General features: G+C 47.0%; 1 protein-coding gene across 3 annotated transcripts; it reads left to right on the forward strand.

Moving 5' to 3' along the window:
* Positions 1 to 54: 54 nt before the first annotated feature.
* On the forward strand, positions 55 to 23,750 carry nhej1 (nonhomologous end-joining factor 1). 3 transcript variants are annotated; one of them, XM_045215548.1, is made up of 8 exons: positions 55 to 142; positions 1,167 to 1,369; positions 1,458 to 1,688; positions 1,854 to 1,992; positions 2,096 to 2,154; positions 20,383 to 20,582; positions 22,975 to 23,081; positions 23,395 to 23,750. In XM_045215548.1, the coding sequence occupies exons 2-6, from the start codon at positions 1,187 to 1,189 to the stop codon at positions 20,551 to 20,553; spliced, it is 783 nt and encodes a 260-aa protein (XP_045071483.1). In that variant the 5' UTR covers positions 55 to 142; positions 1,167 to 1,186; the 3' UTR covers positions 20,554 to 20,582; positions 22,975 to 23,081; positions 23,395 to 23,750. The 3 variants fall into 3 exon arrangements, with proteins under 3 accessions (XP_045071483.1, XP_045071484.1, XP_045071482.1); XM_045215547.1 differs by having other exon boundaries at positions 92 to 142; positions 1,108 to 1,369; XM_045215549.1 differs by lacking the exons at positions 22,975 to 23,081; positions 23,395 to 23,750 and adding an exon at positions 18,476 to 18,574 and having other exon boundaries at positions 90 to 142; positions 1,108 to 1,369; positions 20,383 to 20,466.
* Positions 23,751 to 24,262: the final 512 nt, after the last annotated feature.

The following is a 24,262-nucleotide window of genomic DNA, read 5'->3' on the forward strand; positions in this document are numbered from 1 at the left end:
GAGAATTTCGTTAAGATTAATTATAATCTTATTTTATTGATAAAATAGGATAGGGCCTCTAAAGCGGAACCTTTTTAATTAGGGATTTTGTTTCAGCGGAGCTGGAGGAATGTTTTGACCGCAGGACCGTTCCCAAACTTTGGTATGTGAAATCATTCTCGTAGAAAATGTTTTATAATAAACTGTTCCCATCCTGAATAATTTCATAGCATTTACGTAAATTGAATAAGCACAATTAACGAAAAGTATGCTAAATACTTTTTGTCGCGTACTGCATGTATACTTGGATGCTGGCTTGGCTTGTTGAATATTTACTTCCTAAATGTTGTCACATGCTAAAGCAAGCTAACATAAACATTGCATAAAGCGAGCTGGCTACGTTTTCCTTTCTATTTCCAATTTGCATGACATGAGTTAGCTCACTAACCTCTGAATATGCGCTGTAAAATAATGGCATTTGCGAGAAATAGCAAGTATTCCCGAAAACAACCTCCTTACATATCCCCAACAACCTCAAGTTGCTGCTAGTGGTCGGCTCATATAGATGGTGTGTGATTATGCGGTTAGGACGGCGGCGTCTGATACGTTTTAACAGATCTGTGTCCAGACAGAGTACATTCTTTAGAGGTGAGTCTCTTACTTTAACGTCGCTGATTTAGCGACTCACTGACTCCATCCAACCAGTGTCAGAGGAAGCCAACAGAGATGTTGCCATTATATGACTTGTGCTTCTGTCAAGTGATGGCAAGCAGATGATGCCTGTACTATAAAACAGAAATGTTCCTTGATAATACTTTGTGTGTTGCTCCTGAACCCATAGTACATAAAGGCTGTGCCTGATCCTAGAAATCCACAGCCTTTCTCATGTTTGTGGTGCATTCACAAGACAAGGGAAATATGACCTGGTTGCTCCTTGACCTGAAGTTACATCATAATAATAATAATAATTATATGTCATTTAGCAGACGCTTTTATCCAAAGCGACTTACAGTCATGCATGCATACATTTTTGTGTATGGGTGGTCCCGGGGATCGAACCCACTACCTTGGCGTTACAAGCGCCGTGCTCTACCAGCTGAGCTACAGAGGACCACATCATCTCTCTAGGTGGCTGGTGATAGTCTGCCATGGAGAGAGATGGGGGTAATGTTACATCATCTCTCTAGGTGGCTGGGGATAGTCTGCCATGGAGAGAGATGCAGGTGATGGGGTTCTGCTGGACTGTCCCTGGGTACCAGTGTGTATCAGTGAGTCTCAGCTCCTGGCCAAGACCTGGTTTGGGGACACAGCGTACCGCATCCTGCTCACTGACCTGCACTCTGTGTGGGAGGAGGAGATGGACACCACAGCCATCCAGGACAGAGCTCAGGCAAGGAGGAGGACACATACACACACACATACACAAACTAAAGTACATTTCAACAACCTTTGAAAAAATGTCCTCTCTGTCATAACAGGAGCTGAACAGGCGATTGCGGGCTCCCGTCCTTGCCTTCTTCTCTCACCTGTGTGTGGTGGCTCGCCCCTGTCTGTCTGGACAGGTGGACGTAGGGGTGGAGAACGGGGGTGCAACGGCTCAGTTGTCCCTCAACCCCCACGGCGGTGACATCAACCTGAAGTTGAAGAGTGAGCTGGCGGGGGTGCCCTTCTACTGGGAGTTCCGCTGCACCCTTGCCCCTGTGGCTTTGGTAAGATCCATAATCCATAGACTTAACTGAACAACAACTCTATGCTCAACTCTCACTGAACTTTTGTATGTGTGTGTGTCTGCTCTTTTTCTTTATGTGTGTGTGTGTGTGCGTTCGCGTTCCATGACTAATGGTTGTGTAATGCGTATTGGTGTGTGCTATTAGGCATGCAGTCAGCTGGTGCGCCCCCTGCTGTTGATGAGCAGGTTACTGCAGAGGCAGGTGGGCCAACTGGGAGCTCTTCTGGCCAGGAAAGACACTGAGATCCAAGACTATAGGGACAATGGGGCAGTGCTGAGCAGAGGTAGGCTCTACACACACCGAAACACAAATACACTCATTAAACACCACACACACACACACACACACCTGTTCCTCTCTCATTTGTGTGTGTGTGTGTTTTGCAGAGCGTTTGCAGACAGAGTTGTTTGAGGAGCAGAGCTATAGAGAGAACTTCCTGACACAGGTAAGTTTCATACAGTCACAATCGCAGGCATACTGACCACACATAGTTGATAGGAATGGTTACAAGATAGGAAGAATATATTACTGAGAAAGAGGAAGTCTGGCAAGAGCCTTTGAATACTCAGCTTAGTAAGGAAGCCACAATAAATGCTTTGTTTGCACAAGGCGCTGATTTTGCACAGTTGCATGGCACCCTGGATGGCCCAGGTAGGGCTGGGTCCTTGCTCAGCCAACTGGTGGCTGTAGTTGATTCTGGGCTAGGGGCATTGTAGCCATGAGGTGGCTGGTGGGAGGTGCTGGGTTTGGCTGGATCATGGCCAAGTACATTTCCCGCTGGGTTAGGGCCGGGTAAAGAGGCTTGGAGGACCCGATGCGCCCGTGTATCTCCATAATAGCCTTGGTAGCCTCCTCGGGGGAGGTGAGGCTGATAAACCCCTTACTGCTGCTGACCTCAGTCATCACCTTGGCACAAGAGCTGGCACAATGGCCATATAATCGTGTGACCGGTCATAACCGTATTTTTATTTTTTGACAATTGTGGAACGAACAGCTTAATGAAGACGGGACGGCTGGGCATTCGTTGAGTCTGTTTCTGTGGTTACCTGGACTCTTTACAACATGATGAGACTTTGTTGCTCCTAGCTGTAGCAAACAAGGCTTTGGTTGCCTAGGCAACACCCCACTTCCTGCAGCACATGCAGTCAGGAGTGGAGAAGGAGAAAATGTGCGTCTTTAAAATAAAAAATAACTAAAACATTTTGCTACTCAAACGATTATAACGCTGACCACGGTCATTAGGCTGGCCAATAACCGTCATCCAAAATTCCATGACCATCACAGCCCTACTTGGCACTTATGATGGTTCTGCACAGGGAAAACAACTGTCTTAGACGATCGTCATCCACTCCTTCATCCAGATTCTTGATGTGTATATATAGGTTTACGCTCTTCTGTTACATAGCCTCCTGGGTTGCCCGGTGAGGGCTGGTTCCCTGCTCAGCCAGGGTCCTTAATCTTACCCCACCCAAAACACTAACCTCCCCTGTTATTGATAATTATGCTTCCAACTTTCTCACTCATTATTGACGTTTCATTCATGATTATCCGTAATCATGGTGGCATCCACATTATCGTAGAAGTGTTTAGAATCATTATTTTCTTATTTCCAATAAAAGTGACTCCAAAATGACACAATATGTTATTCAACATTCAGTTCCTACATTCAGTTCATATTCCCAACAAACTCCAAACGCATCGAACAAGTTTGTAAAGTCACAAGCTTGATGTAGTCGTTGTATGCTAGGAATATGGGACCAAATACTAAACTTTTGACTGCTTTAATACACTATAAGTTAATTTTTTTTCAAATACTTATGACACCTTCAAATGGGAGGGGCTAGATACACAAAGTGCTTTTCATTTCTAATCTAAACGGTAAAACATATGTATGGAAATACCCCCCCAAATAAAAGGTGACTGTGTCCTGTCGCCTCATATGAAACATGCTGGAGGACAGTAGAAAGTTGTAGCTGCCTAAATAGATATGGAGGGGAGTGTATGTGCAGTCAGGTCCCAAATGATTGGCACCCTTGAGAAGGGGGAGCAGAAATGACTATTTGAAATAAAAAGCAGATTAAGCAAACACTAATTTAGTTAATTTGTTTGTCCAAAATAGAGCTTTATTCTAAGATTATACCTTGAATACTTTCTATTTATGCTCAAAATAAATTGGATGACTTGCTCATGTGTTAACAGTAGTTTGGTCCCCTGGTAGTTTAATGAGCCTGTGTTTTACAGTGCCTTGCAAAAATATTCATCCCCATGGCGCTTTTCCTATTTTGTTGCATTACAACCTGTAATTGTATTTTATTTTTATTTGGATGTCATGTAATGGACATACAGTGGGGAAAAAAAGTATTTAGTCAGCCACCAATTGTGCAAGTTCTCCCACTTAAAAAGATGAGAGAGGCCTGTAATTTTCATCATAGGTACACGTCAACTATGACAGACAACTTGAGAAAAAGAAATCCAGAAAATCACATTGTAGGATTTTTTAATGATTTTATTTGCAAATTATGGTGGAAAATAAGTATTTGGTCACCTACAAACAAGCAAGATTTCTGGCTCTCACAGACCTGTAACTTCTTCTTTAAGAGGCTCCTCTGTCCTCCACTCGTTACCTGTATTAATGGCACCTGTTTGAACTTGTTATCAGTATAAAAGACACCTGTCCACAACCTCAAACAGTCACACTCCAAACTCCACTATGGCCAAGACCAAAGAGCTGTCAAAGGACACCAGAAACAAAATTGTAGACCTGCACCAGGCTGGGAAGACTGAATCTGCAATAGGTAAGCAGCTTGGTTTGAAGAAATCAACTGTGGGAGCAATTATTAGGAAATGGAAGACATACAAGACCACTGATAATCTCCCTCGATCTGGGGCTCCACGCAAGATCTCACCCCGTGGGGTCAAAATGATCACAAGAACGGTGAGCAAAAATCCCAGAACCACACGGGGGGACCTAGTGAATGACCTGCAGAGAGCTGGGACCAAAGTAACAAAGCCTACCATCAGTAACACACTACGCCGCCAGGGACTTAAATCCTGCAGTGCCAGACGTGTCCCCCTGCTTAAGCCAGTACATGTCCAGGCCCGTCTGAAGTTTGCTAGAGTGCATTTGGATGATCCAGAAGAGGATTGGGAGAATGTCATATGGTCAGATGAAACCAAAATAGAACTTTTTGGTAAAAACTCAACTCGTCGTGTTTGGAGGACAAAGAATGCTGAGTTGCATCCAAAGAACACCATACCTACTGTGAAGCATGGGGATGGAAACATCATGCTTTGGGGCTGTTTTTCTGCAAAGGGACCAGGATGACTGATCCGTGTAAAGGAAAGAATGAATGGGGCCATGTATCGTGAGATTTTGAGTGAAAACCTCCTTCCATCAGCAAGGGCATTGAAGATGAAACGTGGCTGGGTCTTTCAGCATGACAATGATCCCAAACACACCGCCCGGGCAACGAAGGAGTGGCTTCGTAAGAAGCAGTTCAAGGTCCTGGAGTGGCCTAGCCAGTCTCCAGATCTCAACCCCATAGAAAATCTTTGGAGGGAGTTGAAAGTCCGTGTTGCCCAGCGACAGCCCCAAAACATGACTGCTCTAGAGGAGATCTGCATGGAGGAATGGGCCAAAATACCAGCAACAGTGTGTGAAAACCTTGTGAAGACTTACAGAAAACGTTTGACCTGTGTCATTGCCATCAAAGGGTATATAACAAAGTATTGAGAAACTTTTGTTATTGACCAAATACTTATTTTCCACCATAATTTGCAAATAAATTCATTAAAAATGCTACAATGTGATTTTCTGGAATTGTTTTTCTCATTTTGTCTGTCGTAGTTGACGTGTACCTATGATGAAAATTACAGGCCTCTCTCATCTTTTTAAGTGGGAGAACTTGCACAATTGGTGGCTGACTAAATACTTTTTTTCCCCACTGTACACAGTCCAATTTGGTGAAGTAAAATGAAAAAAATAACGTGTTTCAAAAATTCTAAAAAATAAATAATGGAAAAGTGGTACGTGCATATGTATTCACCCCCTTTGCTATGAAGCCCCTAAATAAGATCTGGTGCAACCAATTACCTTCAGAAGTCAAATAATTCGTTTAATAAAGTCCACCTGTGTGCAATCTAAATGTCACATGATCTCAGTATATATACACCTGTTCTGAAAGGCTCCAGAGTCTGCAACACCACTAAGCAAGGGGCACCACCAAGCAAGCGGCACCATGAAGACCAAGGAGCTCTCCAAACAGGTCAGGGACAAAGTTGTGGAGAAGTACAGATCAGGTTTGGGTTATAAAAAAATATCTGAAACTTTGAAGATCCCACGGAGCAACATTAAATCCATTATTAAAAAATTTAAAGAAAATGGCACCACAACAAACCTGCCAAATGGCCGCCCACCAAAACTCACGGACCAGGCAAGGAGGGCATTAATCAGAGAGGCAGCAAAGAGACCAAAGATAACCCTGAAGGAGCTGAAAAGCTCCACAGCGGAGAATCTGTCAATTTTTTAAAACATTTAAGTCATTTTAGCAGACGCTCTTATCCAGAGCGACTTACAGTTAGTGAGTGCATACATTTTTCATACTGGCCCCCCGTGGGAATCGAACCCACAACCCTGGCGTTGCAAGCGCCATGCTCTACCAACTGAGCCACACGGGACCAGGACCACTTTAAGCCGTACACATAGGACCACTTTAAGCCATACACTCCACAGAGCTGGGCTTTACAGAAGAGTGGCCAGAAAAAAGACATTTGGTGTTCTCCAAAAGGCATGTGGGAGACTCCCCAAACATAAGGAAGAAGGTACTCTGGTCAGATGAGACTAAAATTGAGCTTTTTGGCCATCAAAGAAAGCGCTATGTCTGGTGCAAACCAAACACCTCTCATCACACCGAGAACACCATCCCCACAGTGAAGCATGGTGGTGGCAGCATCATGCTGTGGGGATGTTTTTCATCGGCAGGGACTGGGAAACTGGTCAGAATTGAAGGAATAATGGATGGCGCTAAATACAGGGAAATTCTTGAGGGAAACCTGTTTCAGTCTTCCAGAGATTTGAGACTGGGACGGAGGTTCACCTTCCAGCAGGACAATGACCCTAATCATACTGATAAAGCAACACTCGAGTGGTTTAAGGGGAAACATTAAATTTTCTTGGAATAGCCCAGACCTCAATCCAATTGAGAATCTGTGGTATGACTTAAAGATTGCTGTACACCAGCGGAACCCATCCAACTTGAAGGAGCTGGAGCAGTTTTGCCTTGAAGAATGGGCGAAAATCCCAGTATCTAGATGTGCAAAGCGTATAGAGACATACCCCAAGAGACTTGCAGCTGTAATTGCTGCAAAAGGTGGCTCTACAAAGTATTGACTTTGGTGGGGGTGAATAGTTATGCACGCTTAAGTGTTCTGTTTTTTTGTCTTATTTCTTGTTTGTTTCACCCCCAAAAATATTTTGCATCTTCAAAGTGGTGGGCATGTTGTGTAAATCAAATGATACAAACCCCCAAAAAATCAATTTTAATTCCAGGTTGTAAGGCAACAAAATAGGAAAAATGCCAAGGGGGGTGAATACTTTCGCAAGCCGCTGTAGTTAGTGTGTTGGGTGCTTTTCAGTGTGTGTGTTTGAGTGTGCGGTGGAAGGATGTGGAATTTCTCAGTCGCTACTTCATTGACCCCCATCCCTGACCTGTGTGTGTTGGCATTTAAGTGTCCTGGGGAATGTAGAGATGGATCTTTGAATGAACTCGGCAGTGTGAAACAGGGGGCAGGCAGGCCCCACTCTCCCTCACTCCTGTCCCGTATGGAGGGTAGGGGGTACTCGGACCTTACTGTAGTAAGCCTCCCTGGAGGTTTGGGGAAATGCTCATCTGGAGATGGCCCATAAAGAGAATGGCAATGCATGCAGGGGAACGTGGCCTTTCCTCCTCTCGGGTCAAAGTACACACACCCCGCACCCTTCTCCTGGCCATGGCAAATTCCACTGAGCGCCGGCAGGCCGCCACGGACCAAAGTCCAAACTGAAATGAAGTGTCTGGAAAAATTTCACTGCGAAGTGTCAAGACCACACACACACACTGGAGAGGGAGGCGGCGTCCATGGCCAGCCATTCCTTTGGGCTCATGGCCTGACCAGTAGACAGATAGGTGGAGGAGGCGCGAGGCGAGGAGCCGCGGCATGTGTGTGTAGTATTTGTCCATAGGAGGTGGTGTCTCTGTTTGCGTTTCCCCCTCTGGGAAGACTCTCTGTGTAACTTTGTGTCCGTCTGTCTCTCCTGATGTCTTGCTGTTCGTCTTCACTCTTAAGTCGGCTCTGTTTTAGCCTCCAGCCTTCGGCTCGTAGGGCTATACTGGGAACCCCCGCCCCAGGCCCAGATAATGTCTCCTTCACCTCTCCGCTCACCTCTGTCAACACGGCACCTACCTTTTGATGGCGACTCTTACTCAATGGCTACTGAAAGATGCCTTTATCTGTGGGCAAACACATTTGGAATGACATATCTGGCCTTCAAAGCGGTGGCAGGGGTATTTTTAGAGAATGATTTTCCTGCAAATTAAAAGGGGGAGAGAGGAAGGACTTCTGTTTATCAACAGACCTGGGTTCAAATAGCATTTGAAATCTTTAAAATACTTGCACTCTGCTTGCCTGGCACAAAGGAACTAATGGAATGGTCCCAAAAGTGCAAACGCTGCACATCCGGGCAGGCTCAAGGAACCGCTCAAAGTATTTAAAATACTATTTGAACCCAGATGTGGTTTGTACTTTCCATCCCTCCCCTTCACTTCACCCCCCTCTCATTCCTCTCCTTCACTCCACCCCCCTCTCATCTCTCTCCTTCACTCCACCCCCCTCTCATTCCTCTCCTACACTCCACCCCCTCTCATTCTCTCCTTCACTCCACCCCCTCTCATTCCTTTCCTTCACTCCACCCCCTCTCATTCCTCTCCTTCACTCCACCCCCCTCTCATCCCTCTCCTTCACTCCACCCCCTCTCATTCCTCTCCTTCACTCCACCCCCTCTCATTCCTTTCCTTCACTCCACCCCCTCTCATTCCTCTCCTTCACTCCACCCCCCTCTCATCCCTCTCCTTCACTCCACCCCCTCTCATTCCTCTCCTTCACTCCACCCCCCTCTCATTCCTTTCCTTCACTCCACCCCCTCTCATTCCTCTCCTTCACTCCACCCCCTCTCATTCCTTTCCTTCACTCCACCCCCTCTCATTCCTTTTCTTCACTCCACCCCTCTCATTCCTTTCCTTCACTCCACCCCCTCTCCTCCCTCTCCTTCACTCCACCCCCCTCTCATCCCTCTCCTTCACTCCACCCCCCTCTCATCCCTCTCCTTCACTCCACCCCCCTCTCATCCCTCTCCTTCACTCCACCCCCCTCTCATCCCTCTCCTTCACTCCACCCCCCCTCTCACCCCCCCTTCACTCCACCCCCCTCTCATTCCCCCCTTCACTCCACCCCCTCTCATCCCCCCTCTTCACTCCACCCCCCTCTCATTCCTCCTCTTCACTCCACCCCCCTCTCATTCCTCCTCTTCACTCCACCCCCCTCTCATCCCTCTCCTTCACTCCACCCCCCTCTCATTCCCCCCCTTCACTCCACCCCCCTCTCATCCCCCCCCTTCACTCCACCCCCCTCTCATCCCTCTCCTCCACTCCACCCCCCTCTCATCCCCCCCCTTCACTCCACCCCCCTCTCATCCCTCCACTGATGATTTTTTTCTCCTCTTCCTGTGTAGAGTAGAACTCCTGGAAAGGAGGATGAGAGAAGAGTGCAGATGAAAGAAGGGAAAGATAGACAGAGACGGGGGAAGAGAAAGTCAACCCAGGCACCTTTCTAGCTTTCCATTGGAGCCCCCTCCTCACCCCACACAAACACACCACCCACCACAGGTCAACATTGACATGGAGGTTGGAATTAGACTACCCATCCACTGTCACACACACGCACATGCACGCACACACAGTGTCCTGGAATCTAGATGCCCATTTCTAATGTGAAGGTAGAGAGGCCCAGAGTGTTGTGGTGGGAAATAAAACCTTGTGTCCTTCTTTTAGATCACACTAACCTCCATCTGAGCTTTTATCGTTTTGACCTGTTTTTGACCTGTTTTGTCACTGCTTGTGGATCGGGCCTGGCAAGGGGTGGGTCTGTTTGTCCACACTGGACCGGGCAATGACGCATGGTTTTGGTTTCAGAGGGGAGGGTGTGTCGTTGAGTGTTCCTTTTCGTGTGTGTGTGTGTGTGTGTGTGATAGTAGGTAGGTCTATGCTTCGGTGTGTGTGTGAGCCTGTGTGTGTAGGACCAGTATGTGTGTGTGACCAGTCCGCAGCAGTGACGCATGCCTTGGGGTTTTGGTGCTGAGTGGAGGAAAACATTGTGACTGAGTGAAGGAGGGGAGGGACATGTTCCCTGTGGTCTACCTCATGCTCCACACCCCTCCCCCTTCTCACCCATGCTGGATAGGAACAGGCTGGTCAGATCAGGGGAGGGGCTGGAGCGTTTACAGTAGCACCCTAACCCTGTGGGTTAGCATGCTAGTCCATCTGTAGTGCTGTGGATTTGGTTCTCCCTGGGGGTCTATGGGTTGGGGGTCAGGGGGGGTAGGGAGAAGTCTGGAGGCAGGGGATGTGGGGAGATACTGGGGGGGTTGAGGTTAGCATCTCCCCCTGGTTATTCAGGGACTCCATCCACCAGAGGCTGTCATCACCGCTGGACATCAGACCTGGCCTCTGCGGCTCCTATGTCATCTCTCTTTATGTAGATGTCATGTATTTTCTGTCTTTATTGAACAGAGAGAGAGAGAGGGGATGGCTGTGGGGAAAGCTAGAGAGAGTTTGTGTCAAAGGGCAGCAGGCCGTATTTAAACCAGACAGCGTAGACCTGTGTGTTGGAGGCTTTACTGCTAGACCAGCCAGCCACCTATGTGAACTGTCATACAGCGCCTGTCTAGATCAGTCCAAGCACTGCTAGATAGATAGAGGCTGTTTTGAGATCAGTGGTTGAGCTGATGCCATGGTTCTATGCTCTGGTACCATGGTTCTATGCTCTGGTACCATGGTTCTATGCTCTGGGACCATGGTTCTATACTCTGGTACCATGGTTCCTCTCTTGCTTTCCTCTCCATGTCGTTCTCTAGTTATTCATTCTCTCTCTCTCTCTCTCTCCCCGCCCTCTCCCCCGTCTCTCTCTCTCGCTCTCTCCCCGCCCTCTCCCCGTCTCTCTCGCTCCCTCTTTCTCTCCCCCCGCCCTCTCTCCCCCTCTTCTCCCTCTCTCCCCCTCTTCTCCCTCTTCTCCCTATCTACCCCTCTCCTCCCTCTCGCTCTCTTTCTCCCCCCCTTCTCTCCCTCTCCCCTCCCCTCCTCTATCCCTCTCCCTCTCTCTCTTCTGTGTAGTAAATCATTGACAGCGGTCTTCTAAACAGGAGCGGGCCTTATCACACACACCTGAGGAATTTGTGCTCTGTGTGACAGTAGGTGGGGCTCCTAATAAAACAACAGGAATACAGTCGGTTGAACCAGCTCCTGTGGCTCAGTGCCCTGCTCTACCAGACACTGTCTGGTGGTGGTGGCAACACTGGCACAGCCTGGGTTAGATGACCTTGTTAGTTTGGTGGAGAGGCATGAGGTGATGGACTGGGTTTTTTAGAGGGGTGTTTTTAATGAGCTGGGTTTGGTAGTTTTTAGAGGCACGTTTTTGAGGGAATTATGTGGGTTTTGTAGTTTGTTGGTTTGTTTTGAGGGATTGGGGTGGGGTTTTCTAGTTTTTAGAGGTATATTTGTATACTTCAGTGTGTTATGTAGGTATAACATACTGTAACAAACTTAGCCCCGATGAACCCGATATACCATTTCCCCCAAGTGAGTTAACTGTCTTGGGGTTGTGGCTAGTGCGTTTGCGTTCGGGGTCATGGTTACCCAGGTTCCATCTTTGCCAGGGATGACGCAATAGCTGGCGTTCACTGCTACAATACCGTACAGTACTATTAGAGGGTACCGGTGGGCTCTTATTCATATGGACTCTTTTGGCCAATGCAGGAGGTGAAATGACAATATCTGGCAGCCTTGTGGTTAATATCTCACGTGATATCTGGCAACCCTGTGGGTTGAATAGCACCCCCTTGTGCTCGGGAGACACCCCTGCTCCCAGGCTCTCACAGCTGAGTGCTGACTTTCTTTGGCATCAGGTTGGGTGGAAAGGTCTCTGTCATATGATTGGGTGCCGTAATGTCTCAAACAAACACACTTGAAGTGTCTGTCAGTGGATCCTGGTCGTTCACTAATGTTTTATTGACAGCAGGTGATGAAGCGGAGACTGGTTTGTGTGCTGGACGTACTCTTCATGGAACTTCATGCCCACTCCTCCCTCACTAGGGGGGTGGGGAGGGGGGGCTTGTGTCCCCAGGGGGGAGGCCTCTGCTGGTAATGGAGCCCCAGGCTCCGGGCTGGGCCTCCATAATCATCCCTAACTGATAAGCATGTAATGTCCCTAATAACCATCCTGGACTGGAGGCCCGCTGGTAGGCCAGGACCAGAGAGGGAAGGAAAGATGAGAAATAATATCCTTCTTTCCTCTTCTCCTCCTTCCCTCCTTCCCTAATAGAGAAAGGACAGAGAATGGCTGCAGTCCAAACACATTATTTTTACCCCCTCAGCCCTCACGCTAGCCACTTTACCTCGGGGGAATCCCCGTCGAAACCCGGATGCAGTTTCAGGTCCAATTCACAAACGTTGCCCCCTCGGCCCTCAATTTAGCTTGAGGGAGCGAGTGAAGAACTTGGATCACTTGTGGGGTTGATATGACCCACAATTCAATTCAAACTGTAGTCACGTGTCAAATTCTGGTGGCCACAAAGTGTCAAATTTAATCAACACGGCTCTATTTTCGGCATGTCAGACAAAATTATGATGCTAGCTTGCTGAAAACGTTATATAGATTACATTGATTTTAGCGTTGGCAAATTGTCTTAGTCTCGTAGTGAGGAGCCTATAAAACGTAGCTAGCGTCATAAACATATTTTTTGGAATTCTGAAATGTATTAGAATAAAGGACCAAAGTATAAAACTATCTTGCTAGCTATGGGTAGCTAGCTACCTGACAGGAGTGCAAGCTAGCTACGTTAGCTTGCTAGGTACATGAATAACTAGGTTGGTTGTTTTTAAGCTCAACTTCAAGATTTCCACCAAGGACGTTGCCTCTCCGATCATCACTCTCCCTCGCTTGGGCAAGGGACATTTAAGGTACACTCGGATGCCACGATGTAAAATGTAATTCAAGGGCTTAGGGTTTAGGGCTGAGGGCTGTCTACTTTGAGTTTGGACTGCAGCCAGTGTTTACACCCTTCATGTTCACATCACGTGTCTGAGGGTTGCAGGGATCTGTGTAGCGCTGGGCCGGCAGCCCGTCCTGATGTCTTTTGGGACTCCACACTGGGCCGTCCAGAACCAGCCCAGCCAGCTGAAGGGGCAGTGAGAGGGAGAGCTGAGAGGCGAGCAGGCCAGGCCACAATGGCCCTAATTACAGGCCCTGAGGCAGGGGAGAGCTCTGTGGAAACTGTGTGCAAGTAGAGGGATGGAAGAAGGAGAAGAGGAGACATGAGGAAGGATCTTTCTCAATTCATCTTTCCTCGATCCCTCACATCCTCTCTCCCTTGTCACCTCCTCTAGATCATTGGAGAGGGTCTGAGGGAAGGGACCTTGGATAGTCAGTGCGATGTGTTCTGCATTGTTGCCAGTAGTTGCCTGTGATCAGAGGTTGTCTTCCCTTATTCACCATGTAAAATCTTGGACAGCTGTCGGTGATGGATTTCTACCTTCTACCTCACCATGTGTCTCAGTTTTTAGGGACAAGGCATGGTGTTGATTTGGGTTTCTCTGGTGCTCCAGAGTCGTCTTGGGTATGACGCAAACATTTTTAAATCAATTTTGGAAAAAGTGAAGGGGGGGTTTGAATACTTTCCGAATGCACTGTATGTATGTGTGTGTGTATATATGTGTGTCTGTAATGTCTATGTTCATGTTTTAAATGTATGTAAATTGTAATGTCTTTTTGGTTATGTGTCAGATCCCAGGAAGACTAGCTGTCACCATTGGCATCGGCTAATGGGGATCCTAATAAAATCATAAATTCCCTCCGGAGGTCTGACCCCCTCTCCTCCTGTCAGTGGTCCCAGAGAGAGGGGGTGACGTGGGGAAGCCTCTCCTCAGTCTCCTGGCTCCTCTCCTGGCCTGAGAGACACTGTAAATGATGGGCCTCAGGTCAGGAGTGTGTACTCAGCTGTAACAGCAGTAATCCCCTTGCAGTATACAGACAGACTCCCCTAACTCTCCCACCTCACCCCCCATCCCTACTGTCACTGTAACCCATGCCCCTTCAATCCCTCAGGGTAGAAGCCCTGTAGAAGCCCTGTAGAAGCCCTGTCCCGATATATGCCTGCCTTAATCCAATGATGTCTTTTCTCCCCAATCCTTAACCCTATGGGCGGGTTTCCCAGATCCAGATTTTACTCTAGCATTAGGCTTAATCGGGATCCGGGAAACCTGTTCTACATGTAATCATGTTCTTTGTTAAATTCAGTTTTCAAGTTAACGCTATTCTACATTCTTAGATGGATATCTATGGGGAGAATGAGGGGAATGGGGAATGGGGAATGAGGAGATAAGAGGGAATATGAAATAAGATCAGAAATAAATGAAAATGAATTGAATGGAAGCGGGATTGGAGGGCAACGAGGAAGGGAATGAGGGAGGAAAGAAAGAGGAAGAGTAGTTGACTGGAGAGAGAGAGAGAGAGAGAGGAGAGGGAGAGTAGTTGACTGGGGGGAGAGAGGGTAGTTGACGGGGGAGGGGGCATAGAGAGAGGGTGAGTAGTTGATTGGATGGAGAGAGAGGAGAGGTAGAGTAGTTGACTGGGGAGAGAGAGAGGAGAGGGAGAGTAGTTGAGGAGAGGGAGAGTAGTTGACTGGGGGGGAGAGAGTAGTTGACGGGGGAGAGAGAGAGAGGAGAGGGAGAGTAGTTGACTGGGGAGAGAGAGAGGAGAGGGAGAGTAGTTGACTGGTGGGAGAGAGAGTAGCTGACTGGGGGGAGAGAGTAGTTGACGGGGGGAGATAGAGAGAGAGGAGAGGGAGAGTAGTTGACGGGCGGGAGATAGAGGAGAGGGAGAGTAGTTGACTGGTGAGAGAGAGAGAAGAGATGGAGAGTAGTTGACTGGGGAGAGAGAGAGAGGAGAGGGAGAGTAGTTGACTGGGTAGAGAGAGAGAAGAGAGGGAGAGTAGTTGACTGGTGGGAGAGAGAGAGAGAGGAGAGGGAGAGTAGCTGACTGGGGGGAGAGAGAGAGAGAGGAGAGGGAGAGTAGCTGACTGGGGGGGAGAGAGAGAGAGGAGAGGGAGAGTAGTTGACTGGTGGGAGAGAGAGAGAGAGGAGAGGGAGAGTAGCTGACTGGGGGGAGAGAGAGAGAGAGGAGAGGGAGAGTAGTTGACTGGGTAGAGAGAGAGAAGTTGACTGGGGGGGAGAGAGTAGTTGACGGGGGAGAGAGAGGAGAGGGAGAGTAGTTGACTGGAGAGAGAGAGAAGTTGACTGGGGGGGAGAGAGTAGTTGACTGGGGAGAGAGAGAAGAGAGGGAGAGTAGTTGACAGGGAGGGGTAGACAGATTTATGGCTGGATGTAAAGTGAAGCGCTTCCAGGGTTTAGAGGGAGACGGACCATTACGACTTCACCTGCCTCTGTTTGTTTTTCCTTACCCGTCCGCCAGCCTGGCGTGTGGATTTGTTCAAGTGTGTGTGTGTGTAGTAGTAGAATATCAATATCCAATGTGGTTGTGTTAGGTCCTGTAGCCTCTGCGTAAGGGGCTAGGGGTCAGTGATTACTGACTAGGGTGTAGGGGCTAGGGGTCAGTGGTTACTGACTAGGGTGTAGGGGCTAGGGGTCAGTGATTACTGACTAGGGTGTAGGGGTCTAGGGGTCAGTGGTTACTGACTAGGGTGTAGGGGCTAGGGGTCAGTGGTTACTGACTAGTGTGTAGGGGCTAGGGGTCAGTGGTTACTGACTAGGGGTCAGAGGTTACTGACTAGGAGCTAGGGGTCAGTGGTTACTGACTAAGGTGTAGGGGCTAGGGGTCAGTGGTTACTGACTAGGGGTCAGAGGTTACTGACTAGGAGCTAGGGGTCAGTGGTTACTGACTAGGGTGTAGGGGCTAGGGGTCAGTGGTTACTGACTAGGGTGTAGGGGCTAGGGGTCAGTGGTTACTGACTAGGGGTCAGAGGTTACTGACTAGGAGCTAGGGGTCAGTGGTTACTGACTAGGGTGTAGGGGCTAGGGGTCAGTGATTACTGACTAGGGTGTAGGGGCTAGGGGTCAGAGGTTACTGACTAGGAGCTAGGGGTTAGTGGTTACTGACTAGGGTGTAGGGGCTAGGGGTCAGTTTAGGAATCAGCCCCAGGTTTCTTTTTACTATAGATCAGGTGAGGGCCCCAGCAGTCGGTGCCAGCGTTCCATGGTGGTCGGTCAGCACCAATCTCCACTAATCAACACCGGCTATCACAGAAAACAACACAAGCCTAGAGACTGTGTTCTATCACAGAAAACAACACCGGCCTAGAGACTGTGTTCTATCACAGAAAACAACACCGGCTAAAACCAGAGCTGTTTACCCACTAGTAATAGAGGGAAATGTCAACATCTCTCTCCCTCCTTTTCCTTCCCTTTTTTCACTCTCCCTGTTTTTCTTCGGTCAGGCCGTGCGCAGGCAGTGATTGGCTAAGGTGCCAGTATGGATTATGGATGCCCAGTCATGCCCAGCAGTCTGACAACCATGCAGGGGTCAGATTTGTGAGGGTGCAACTAAAGGGACTTGACTGGCGTGAATCCCATTGACAGTCCGCTGAGGGCAAACCTTAAAACTGACCCTAACCTTAACCAAAACCCTAATTTTAGGATATTTAACATAGGTTCTCTGGTCAGTCACACAGGTGAGCTCCAATAAGCAGTAGCTCCTCCCCTCTCTCCGTACTGCAGGACGTTGGTCTGTTATGACAGCGGCAGGCCACTCAGTCTGGTGGAGGCCAGAGGAAAGTTCCAGATGAATATTATTAACTGTGAGGGAGAGATGTTGTTGAACCGCGGTCGTCTGTTTGAACTACACTTTTGACCTTTGTGTTGTTAACTTTTTTTATGACATTCTCTCCCTTTTTATGGTTTGCGAGTTGTTTATGGTCCAGGGCCTGTGTTCACAACGTGTCTCAGAATAGGAGTGCTGATCTAGGATCGGGTCCATGCCCTGATTTATTATGATCCAAAGGCTAAACTGATCCTAGATCAGTACTCTTACTCTGAAACGCTTTGTGAATACGGGCCCAGGCCCAATACATTGGACATACTTTTGAGAATGCTTTACACTTGACGGTTTAAAGGGACGGTCCCTAGTGGCCTAGTTGCAGTTCTGACTTAGATGTGTTCCGTTGTAAGGGGAAACAGCACCACTGGGCCCCACTACCATTATTATTTTGTTGCCGAGGCAACGTCGCGCAGCATGGTAAAAAAAAAAGAAATCTGTGCATATTGTGAGCAATGATGTCAGGTTTTTAAAAAAAAATGTGTTTGTTCTTTGCAGTAACTTCTTCGTTGTTGTAATATTGCAAACAGACGAAGCAGTTTCACCATTAAGGATTTCACCTTTTAAATCTGCTTGAAAATCTGTGGAAATATTTTACTATTTCTGTCCATCAATGATCCTCAAACAACTTGACAGAAATGTAGCGAATTTGCCAGGAGAGGTGTGCATGCCAAATGTTGTTGAATGTGTCCTACAGGAGAAGGTTGAGTAGATCAACAACTAAATGGGAAAACAGCAAGTTTCCACATTTCACAAGGCACTGTACTTACAGGAATTTAATGCAATAAACACTTATTTAGACTTAAATGTAAATGGTTTGTGTTGAACAGGGCAAAGGGAGAACATTGATAGAAGTGTTGGACAAAAGCCAAAAGCCAAATGATATCATGAATGATGAAAAGAGGTTGAATGATTAAATGGATGAAAGAGAGGTTGAATGATTAAGTGGATGAAAAAGAGGTTGAATGATTAAATGGATGAAAGAGAGGTTGAATGATTAAATGGATGAAAGAGGTTGAATGATAGCAAAATGAACATGAAAACGAAGGTGCGGAACAGAAAATGGAATTATGGCGAGTGTGAGGAGAGAAGGGTGGCTTTGCTCATTTTCTACGCAGCCGCTGGTCCTCCACACATTGGTTGCTCTGTGCCCAAAGGGGAACTAAAGCCCGACCAGAGCATACATTTATTTTTACGATATTTAAACAAACAAATAACAAAAATAAATCAATGCAAACCTCTAAACCTGACCATGTATGTTTAGGAGCCCCTCTCACTGACAGCAGTGCGAGACCACCAATTTCTCCCGGTCAATATTTGAACAGCTAATTCAGTTTGTCCTCTCCGTTTGACTGAAAAAAGCGAGTGAAAGAGTAGAATGAATAGTGTGTACGTGTGTGTCGTGTGTACACGTTGTATGAGTTTAGTATGTTCTTATCTGTCTTGACTTGTGGTTGGTTGTGGCTTCAAAAAACGTGTGTGTGTGTGCACCCAACAGTGCAGTACTGGCTTGCAGCCGTGCATGTATAGACCTACCCAGGTTTCCTGTCTCCTGTAATGTTGTTCCTGTTTCCTGTCTCCTGTGGTGTTGTTCCTGTTTGCTGGTCTCTACCTTGTGCCGTTGGTGCCAGAGCTGCTAGTAAAACTGCTTAGATTAGACCCTTATCACTACTCCAGACCTCTACCATGTGACTGACTGGGGAAAGCACGCCACGGCTGCAGGCAGGCAGGTAGGTAGGTAGGCACGCAGGAGGCAGGCTGACTGACTGACTGACTGACTGACACTCACTGCAGGACATAGTCTTTCCCTATCATATCATTCATTCATGCTCTCTCAATCATTTAGTCTAATTTTCTCTCTACACCTCTATCGCTCTTTCCCTCTCATACTGTTTCTCTCCCTCACACTTTCTCTCTCTCCCTCTCTCTCTCGATAGCTTAGTGTTTGCTCAGGTCACATCTTATTTCTGGTCCTTTCCCTCTGCTTCCTGTACACTTATTTTTATTTCATTGAATCCCCCCAAAATATAAATATAGTGTGCAGGAAAATATTACATTTGAATTTATATTTATGGAAAGAAAGTTTTGACATTAGTTGGATTTGTCATAATTTCGATCTTGCTCTCTCTCTCCCATTCTCTTGCTCTCTCTCTCTCCCATTCTCGCTCTCTCTCTCTCATTATCTCTCCCTCATTCTCTCTCTCTCTCTCTCCCATTCTCTCTCTCCCATTCTCTCTCGCGCTCTCCCATTCGCTCTCTCCCATTCTCTCGCTCTCTCCCATTCTCTCTCGCTCTCTCCCATTCTTGCTCGCTCTCTCCCATTCTTGCTCTCTCCCATTCTTTCACTCTCCCATTCGCTCTCTCTCTCCCATTCGCTCTCTCACTCTCTCCCATTCTCTCTCACTCTCTCCCATTCTCTCTCTCCTTATCTCTCCCTCATTCTCCCATTCTCTCTCTCCCCCCCATTCTCGCTCTCTCCCATTCTCACTCTCTCCCATTCTCTCTCTCCCATTCTCTCTCTCATTCTCTCTCTCTCGCTCCCATTCGCTCCCTCTCTCTCCCATTCTCTCTCGCTCTCTCACTCTCTCCCATTCTCTCTCTCTCCCATTTTATCTCTCTCCCATTCTCTCTCTCCCATTCTCTCTCTCCCATTCTCTCTCTCTCCATTGTCTCTCGCTCTCTCCCTCACTCTCCCATTCTCTCTCTCTCCCATTCTCTCTCTCTCCCATTCTCTCTCTCCCATTCTCTCTCGCTCCCATTCTCTCTCTCTCCCATTCTCTCTCTCCCATTCTCTCTCGCTCCCATTCGCTCTCTCGCTCCCATTCTCGCTCTCTCTCTCTCCCCCATTCTCTCTCTGTCTCTCTCCCATTCTCTCTCTCTGCCATTCTCTCTCTCTCTGTCTCTCTCCCATTCTCTCTCTCTGCCATTCTCTCTCTCTGCCATTCTCTCTCTCTCTGCCATTCTCTCTCTCTCTCCCATTTTCTCTCTCTCTCTCCCATTTTCTCTCTCTCTCCCATTCTCTCTCTCTCTCTCCCATTCTCTCTCTCTCCCATTCTCTCTGCCATTTTCTCTCTCTCCCATTTTCTCTCTCTCCCATTCTCTCTCGCTCCCATTTGCTCTCCCATTCTCTCCCATTCTCTCTGTCTCCCATTCTCTCTGTCTCCCATTCTCTCTGTCTCCCATTCTCTCTCTCTCCCATTCTCTCTCTCTCCCATTCTCTCTCTCCCATTCGCTCTCTCTCCCCATTCTCTCTCTCACTCTCCCATTCTCTCTCTCGCTCCCATTTTCTCTCGCTCCCATTCTCTCTGTCTCCCATTCTCTCTCTCTGCCATTCTCGCTCTCTCCCATTCTCTCTCTCTCCCATTCTCTCTCTCTCTCTCTCTGTCTCTCTCCCATTCTCTCTGCCATTCTCTCTCTCTCTCTCTGACATTCTCTCTCTCTCTGCCATTCTCTCTCTCTCTCCCATTTTCTCTCACTCTCCCATTCTCTATCTCTCCCATTCTCTCACTATCCCATTCTCTCTCTCTCTCGCTCTCAGACTGTGCCACAGGTATGTGTGAGGCAGGACGGTCTGGGGTTTGACTCTGAGCTGCAGGAGCTCTACTCAGCTGTCACGTCCTACGGCAACACCAACGCTCGCAAACGTAAGATCTCTGAGAGACACGCCCCCGAAGAGGGACGAATCCACCACACAGGACCGTGGCCCTAACCACGCCGCCAGCAGCACCCAGCCCACAGGTCTGGACCTCTCCTCTCATTGGTCATATGATCTTTCTAATCCCATCCATCTCACCAAGGCCTCAGATTTGGACCTGTATGATCACATGTCCTGCCTACACTCTTTTTCGCTCTCTCTCACACACACAGACACACAAATACAGTACCAGTCAAAAGTTTGGACACACCTACTCATTCAAGGGTTTTTCTTTATTTTTACTATTTTCTACATTGTATAATAATAGTGAATACATCAAAACTATGAAATAACACATATGGAATCATGTAGTAACCCAAAAAAGTGTTAAACAAATCAAAACATATTTGAGATTCTTCAAAGTAGCCACCCTTTGCCTTCATGACAGCTTTGCACACTCTTGGCATTCTCTCAACCAGCTTCATGAGGAATGTTTTTCCAACAGTCTTGAAGGAGTTCCCACATATGCTGAGCACTTGTTGGCCGCTTTTCCTTCACTCTGCGGTCCATCTCATCCCAAACCATCTCAATTGGGTTGAGGTCGGGTGATTGTGGAGGCCAGGTCATCTGATGCGGCACTCCATCACTCTCCTTCTTGGTCAAATAGCCCTTACACAGCCTGGAGGTGTGTTGGGTCATTGTCCTGTTGAAAAACAAATGATAGTCCCACTAAGCGCAAACGAGATGGGATGGCGTATCGCTGCAGAATGCTGTGGTAGCCATGCTGATTAAGTGTGCCTTGAATTCTAAATAAATCACTGACAGTGTCACCAGCAAAGCACCCCCACACCAACCCACCTCCTCCTCCATGCTTCATGGTGAGAACCACACATGCGGAGATCATCCATTCACCTACTCTGCGTCTCACAAAGACACAGCGGTTGGAACCAAAAATCTCAAATTTGGACTCATCAGACCAAAGGACAGATTTCCACCGGTCTAATGTCCATTGCTCGTGTTTCTTGGCCCAAGCAAGTCTCTTCTTCATATTGGTGTCCTTTAGTAGTGGGTTCTTTGCAGCAATTCGACCATGCAGTGCCTTAGACCACTCGAGTGGCGCAGTGGTCTAAGGCACTGCATCGCAGTGCTAGCTGTGCCACTAGAGATCCTGGTTCGAATCCAGGCTCTGCTGTAGCCGGCCGCAACCGGGAGACCAATGGGGCGGCGCACAATTGGCCCAGCGTCGTCCAGGGTAGGGGAGGGAATGGCCGGCAGGGAGGTAGCTCAGTTGGTAGAGCATGGCGTTTGCAACGCCAGGGTTGTGTGTTCGATTCCCATGGGGTATGAAAATAAAAAAGAATAATGTATGCACTCTGGATAAGAGCGTCTGCTAAATGACGTAAATGTAAATGTAATGAAGGCCTGATTCACACAGTCTCCTCTGAACAGTTGATGTTGAGATGTGTCTGTTACTTGAACTCTGTGAAGCATTTATTTGGGCTGCAATTTCTGAGGCTGGTAACTAATGAACTTATCCTCTGCAGCAGAGGTAACTCTGGGTCTTCCTTTCCTGTGGTGGTCCTCATAAGAGCCAGTTTCATCATAGCGCTTGATGGTTTTTGCGACTGCACTTGAAGAAACTTTCAAAGTTCTTGATATTTTCCGGATTGACTGACCTTCATGTCTTTAAGTAATTATGGACTGTTGTTTCTCTTTGCTTAGTTGAGCTATTCTTGCCATAATATGGACTTAGTCTTTTATCAAATATGGCTATCTTCTGTATACCACCCCTACCTTGTCACAACACAACTGATTGGCTCAAACGCATTAAGAAGGAAAGAAATGTCACAAAATTAACTTTTAACAAGGCACACCTGTTAATTGAAATGCATTCCAGGTGACTACCTCATGAAGCTGGTTGAGAGAATGCCAAGAGTGTGCAAAGCTGTCATCAAGGCAAAAGGTGGCTACTTTGAAGAATCTCAAATATAACATATATTTTGATTTGTTTAACACTTTTTTTTGGTTACTACATGATTCCATATATGTTATTTCATAGTTTTGATGTCTTCACTATTATTCTACAATGTAGAAAATAGTAAAAATAAAGAAAAACCCTGTAATTAGTAGGTGTGTCCAAACTTTTGAGAGGTACTGTACATTCTATAAGAGAGCACTAGGGGGAGGGATGAAGCACTATATTCTGTCCCATACATTTTCTGTAATCTAGCTAAACAACATAAAATAGCCTAACATTTCACTTCTTCTGCTAGTGCTGCTTTTAACAGAACAACTGGCGTGGGAAAGTTGGAGTCTCAAGCGGTTTGATACATTTGTTGCAACGTTGATAAATGTGTTGCAACTTTGCAGCTCATACCAAGGATGCGCAAGCAGCTCAGCTTGGTTTTGCTCGGCTCAATAGTGTGAAGATGGGTTTTAGTGTCTGATTATGTCCACTATAGGTGTGAATTGGGGGGGTTTGTTTGTTCCCTACAGGAGAGGTGAACCATGGGCTGGGTCAGCTGGGCCAGGGGGAGAAGAGCCGGACTGGACAGGGGAACCGAGCCAGAACCACAGACTCAGAGATAACTAATGAGGAACAGGTCTGGTCAACTCCTCAATGCTTCTTATTTATTGATAAGCACTTTTACATCAGCAGATGTCACTAAGGCTGCGTTTACACAGGCAGCCCAATTCTGATTTTTTTTCTTCATGAATTGGTCTTTGAGCAATCAGATCAGCTGTTTTTCCAATAATTGGGCAAAAGATCAGAACTGGGCTGCCTGTGTAAACGCATCCTAAGGGCTCTACTGTAACCCAGCCTAGACCCCTCTCCCTCAGACTGAAGAATAAAGGCTATAATGTAACCATAATATCCTTAGCCTGTTTCTAACACCTCTGTTCCCCTCCTCACAGACTAAAGTTCCGTCGGCGCGACCCAAGAAGAAGAAAGCTAAGGGGCTTTTTGGATGACCTCCGAGCCAGTAGGGCACCGAACACTATGGAGACTGTCTGCGACCATGTCCCAAATGACACGGTCAAAAGTAGTGCACTATGTAGAGAATAGGGTGTCTTTTGGGACGCCGTCTGAGCACTACCACCCTACTTCATGTGACATGTTTTTCAAGTGCTGATCTACGGAGATGTCCTTTTTAAAAACATTTGGAAAAAAAAAACATTTTAATTAGATATGCATGTTTTTCCTTGGCTATTTCATTGTTTGATGGATGTGTATTTTTTAATTGTCTAAATAATAAATAAATAACGTGTGACATTTGAGGGTGTCTTATTAATATAAGTATTAGATGTGGATCAAATACCGTGTTCTCACCACATTTTGCAACTGATCTGAATGTTTAGAACATCTTGAATCGTGAGTTACTCTATTCAACTTGTGGGCAGAATGAAGTTGTCCTGTAATGACAGAAATGTGCCACTCTCTAGTCCAACCACAGAGCTATTTGATGCATACCTTATACGTATTGGATGGTTGGGGGTGTGTTGGCAGTTGATTCTTATTTCTTTCGGGAGAGAGTGAGATATTGACTCAAGGTGTTGTAGAATGCTCGGAATGCTATTGAAGTCCTGTTCAATCATTGGTCTACGACTTGGCTTGTTTTCAAAAGTCAATGTTATTAGAACACTGTCATAGCTCAGTCAGAATGCATATTTATACATTTTGTGATATCAATTTATCCCAATTTTAATAAGGTGTCTAAGTCACTCTACAGAAGGGACGCTAAATGTTTGAAATGCCTGACGTAAGAGCGCACATTGTCTCAAT

Source organism: Coregonus clupeaformis, unplaced genomic scaffold, assembly GCF_020615455.1.
Source record: "Coregonus clupeaformis isolate EN_2021a unplaced genomic scaffold, ASM2061545v1 scaf0471, whole genome shotgun sequence".
Taxonomy (NCBI): domain Eukaryota; kingdom Metazoa; phylum Chordata; class Actinopteri; order Salmoniformes; family Salmonidae; genus Coregonus; species Coregonus clupeaformis.

Bases quoted from the DNA above. Each gene is read 5' to 3' on its own strand.
- nhej1 (XM_045215548.1), top strand. From the start codon at position 1,187: ATGGAGAGAGATGCAGGTGATGGGGTTCTGCTGGACTGTCCCTGGGTA. The intron at 1,370-1,457 runs GCAAGGAGGAGG...CTGTCATAACAG, and splicing joins CCATCCAGGACAGAGCTCAG to GAGCTGAACAGGCGATTGCG. The intron at 1,993-2,095 runs GTAGGCTCTACA...TGTGTTTTGCAG, and splicing joins TGGGGCAGTGCTGAGCAGAG to AGCGTTTGCAGACAGAGTTG.